This window comes from Crocuta crocuta, unplaced genomic scaffold, assembly GCF_008692635.1.
Source record: "Crocuta crocuta isolate KB4526 unplaced genomic scaffold, BGI_CrCroc_1.0 scaffold221, whole genome shotgun sequence".
NCBI lineage: Eukaryota > Metazoa > Chordata > Mammalia > Carnivora > Hyaenidae > Crocuta > Crocuta crocuta.
Genome location: NW_027528610.1, coordinates 141,539 through 144,623, shown reverse-complemented (window position 1 = coordinate 144,623; position 3,085 = coordinate 141,539). Strand labels below are relative to the sequence as shown.

The 3,085-nt window shown below is 66.7% G+C and overlaps 1 protein-coding gene across 1 annotated transcript in view; it reads left to right on the top strand.

Moving 5' to 3' along the window:
- LOC144223936 (uncharacterized) overlaps positions 1-2,393 on the top strand; it is a 25,419-nt gene extending 23,026 nt beyond the window's left edge. Inside the window, exon 18 of the mRNA XM_077754726.1 lies at positions 2,244-2,393. Within this exon, the coding sequence (XP_077610852.1) occupies positions 2,244-2,391 (148 nt within the window). The 3' untranslated portion in view covers positions 2,392-2,393. The remainder of the gene's footprint in view (positions 1-2,243) is intronic.
- Positions 2,394-3,085: the final 692 nt, after the last annotated feature.

The following is a 3,085-nucleotide window of genomic DNA, read 5'->3' as shown; positions in this document are numbered from 1 at the left end:
AGACCCTCCGTGCCGCCGCCCTGTCCCCTCGGGCTGGGACCCGCGAGCCACAGCCAGGACGGCCCAGAGCGGCCCCTGCTGTGTCCTGCATGAGGCCCGGCCCGCGAGCGCCCTGACGAGCCGCGTGCCCCGCACCCCGCATCACGGCGGACTCCCTCCCGCCTCCACCCCTGCGTGAGTCACCCAGGAACCTGGGTCGTGTCCTGCCGGNCACGCGAGGCCCGTGTGCGGACGATGCCCCCTCCCCCGTGGCGGATCGTCAGGGTGTCTGTTCCCAAGAGGGTAGCCAGGCCTGCAGGGGTGCAGATGGGCGAGGGCGCAGGCGGCTCGGGCGTTCTCTGCTCCCGCCAGAGGCCTTTGCCCACCCGCCTCCTGCCCCTCAGGGCTGCCTGGCACCCGGGTCCGCGTCCTGCGGGGCCGGGAGCAGAGCCGGAGTCAGAGAGTCCCTCTCCACCCCTGCTCTGTGGCCACGGGGCCTCCAGCGTCCTGACTCCCACTCCAGAGAGAGTTTGAGTTCCGGGGGGGCGTCCAGCACCCCAGGTCCCGCCCCACTCGGCCCCTGGCTGGCGCTGGTCTGCATCCGGTCACCGCGCTTTTCCGGGTGTCGCAGCAGCGGAACGCGCGGTCCCTTCACACCGGCCTCTGCGGGCACGAGGTGGGGAGAACCGTGCACGTCACTGGGTCGGCGGGGTCCTTCCTGCTACAGGTGACGCCCGTCGGGTGGCCTCCCCTGGGCTCCTGGCAGGTGTGAGGAGTAGCACCGTGAACCGCCCCCATGCGGCCTGTATACACGCGGGTTTGCGCTTCTCTGGGCTGAGGTCAGGCGGGGCCGGCTGTGGACCCTCCGCGCACAACGCGCAGCCGCGGCCCAGAGCGGCCACCCGCCTGTGTCCCCAACAACACAGGTCTGCCCGGGGCCGTGACCTCTCAGCCGGTGTCAGGCGAGCAGCAGGGCGCGTCCCGGGGTGGCCNGCCTCGGCCCAGCGCCACCCGGGGCCGTCCGCTTGGTCTCCGAGGCGGCAGCCGCGGTTTCGCTGGCACGTGGTGCCTCCCCAGAGACCCACCGCTGAGCTGCCGCGTGTCCGTGTCTCGCTCAGCTGTGGCCTCCGTGTCCCGTGACGGACACCAGTGCCGACCGCGGGGCCACGGCCGTTGGGTGCACGTTCTGGTGCCTTGTGTTGACGTGCAGAGCTGTGGGCACTTGACTTCCGTGGGGTGTGGGTGTGGTTAGTCCAGGTCATGTGACATGCGCGGTTGGTGGCGGTGTGCGTGGGCTCAGCACTGCGTCTGCCCCGCTGTAGACCAGGGGCGGGGACGGAGGTCACGGGCAGAGTGAGGTCACAGAGGGAGGCCTCTCGTCACCACCCTTCGGCCGCGCGTGTCTTCGCCCTTCTGCAGGCATCGTGGGATCCCCCGTGGCCTCCCCGAGTCCCTCAGGCTGGGTGCCGGGTCGGGGTTGGACGGTCCACACGCAGGCTGCCGGGTGCATTTCGGGCCGTGTGTTTGTGTCTGTGTTTTCACCAACCACCTGGCTTTGTGTCTGCAGTGGGTCGTGACCCCTCGGCCCTGGGGTCCCCTTCTGCCCACGCGCTTCCTCGTGGTCACGTCGGTTCCTCGCCCTTTGCGTGCGGGTCTGAAGATCGCTGGTCCGTGCTTGCGAAATAGACGGAAGCTTCCGTTACTCGTTTATGGGCGCCGCATCCGGGGTGGAGCGGGCGGCCCCCCGAGATGCCTCCTGCACCTCCTGACCCGCAGACGGGCGCGCGCTCTGCGGACTTGCATCTGTCCTGTTCTGCCACCATTTTGTGGCACGTGGCTTATCTCGAGTTTGTCATTTAAGTGCTTCCTAATGTGGGGCTGGAAAAGTGGGGTTTTTTCATTTACGTTGGGGGGCGGGCAGCATGAGCAGGGGCGAGGCACAGAAAGGAAGAGTCCCAAGCAGGCTCTGTGCTGAAACACAGAGGGGCTCAAACCCACAAACCGTTGAGATCAGGGCCTACGCCAAAACCGCGAGTGAGACACGAGACGGGCTGGGGCCCCCGGGCGCCCTGAGGTGGCCTCGCCGCCGTGCGCTCCCCCCGGCGCGGGGCTCCTGCAGTCTCCTCTCGGTTTCGGGTACCGTCCGTGTGTAAGCACTTTCTTAGCGCCCGGGNCAGCTCGGCCGCAGGGGAGGGGACTCTGCCCTGCGCTGCCCGCCCCGCCGCACCCCTACCCCCGCCGCACTCAGCAGCCCCTCCTTACAGGTACGAAGCGGAGCTCAGCCCCGTGGACCAGAAGCTGGGCGCCCTCAGGTCTCCGCTGGCCCAGCGGCCTTTCTTCGAGGCGCCCTCCGCCCTGGGCACCGTGGACCTGTACGAGTACGCGTGCGACGACGCCCTGGAGCCCTCGTGACCCGCGCCATCCGGCTGCAGGCACGGCAGCTTCTGTGTAAAAGCCGAAACTGTTTGATCGTTGAGCTGTCTTTTATAGGAAACGGAGTGGTTTGTATGGGATGATAAATTTTTATTTATTCAGTTCGGAAGCCAGTCACAGTCTGGCCGGGAGGGGCCGGTGGGCCCCACTGCCGTCAAGTTCAGGCACGTGGACACTTACCCGGCGTGGCCGACGGCTCCGCCCCGGAGGACCTGCCCCGGCCTCTCAAGCTGTGGCGGACTTCAGGGCGGCCCTGTGTTGTTCTCGCGGAGTCGGTCAGGAACATTCCAGAAGCCCCAGACCTTCCGTCTGCTTGGGCCACGACCCTCCACGCAGGGTGTGGGAGGGGGCGCCCTCTCCAGCGTACTTACGTTTTCACGTAAATGTACAAAATGTGTAAAGTTAACTTTTATTTGGTGTGTATAGCGGTTTAAAAACGTTTTACGAGATCACATTTGTATTTTCAAATAAAGAAGTTACAGAGTTCCCGTGCCAGGCTCGGCGTGCCCAGCCCACAACACAGACACCGCACACACAGCACCGCACACACAGTCACGGAGGGCACGAACACCAGGTAGCGACGCGAAGGGGGCAGGGTCCCCGGGGGAGAGCCGCTCTGGGGGCGGGAAGCCCGGCCGAGGGTCACAGGCTCTCAGCTGGTCCCCGTCCCCTC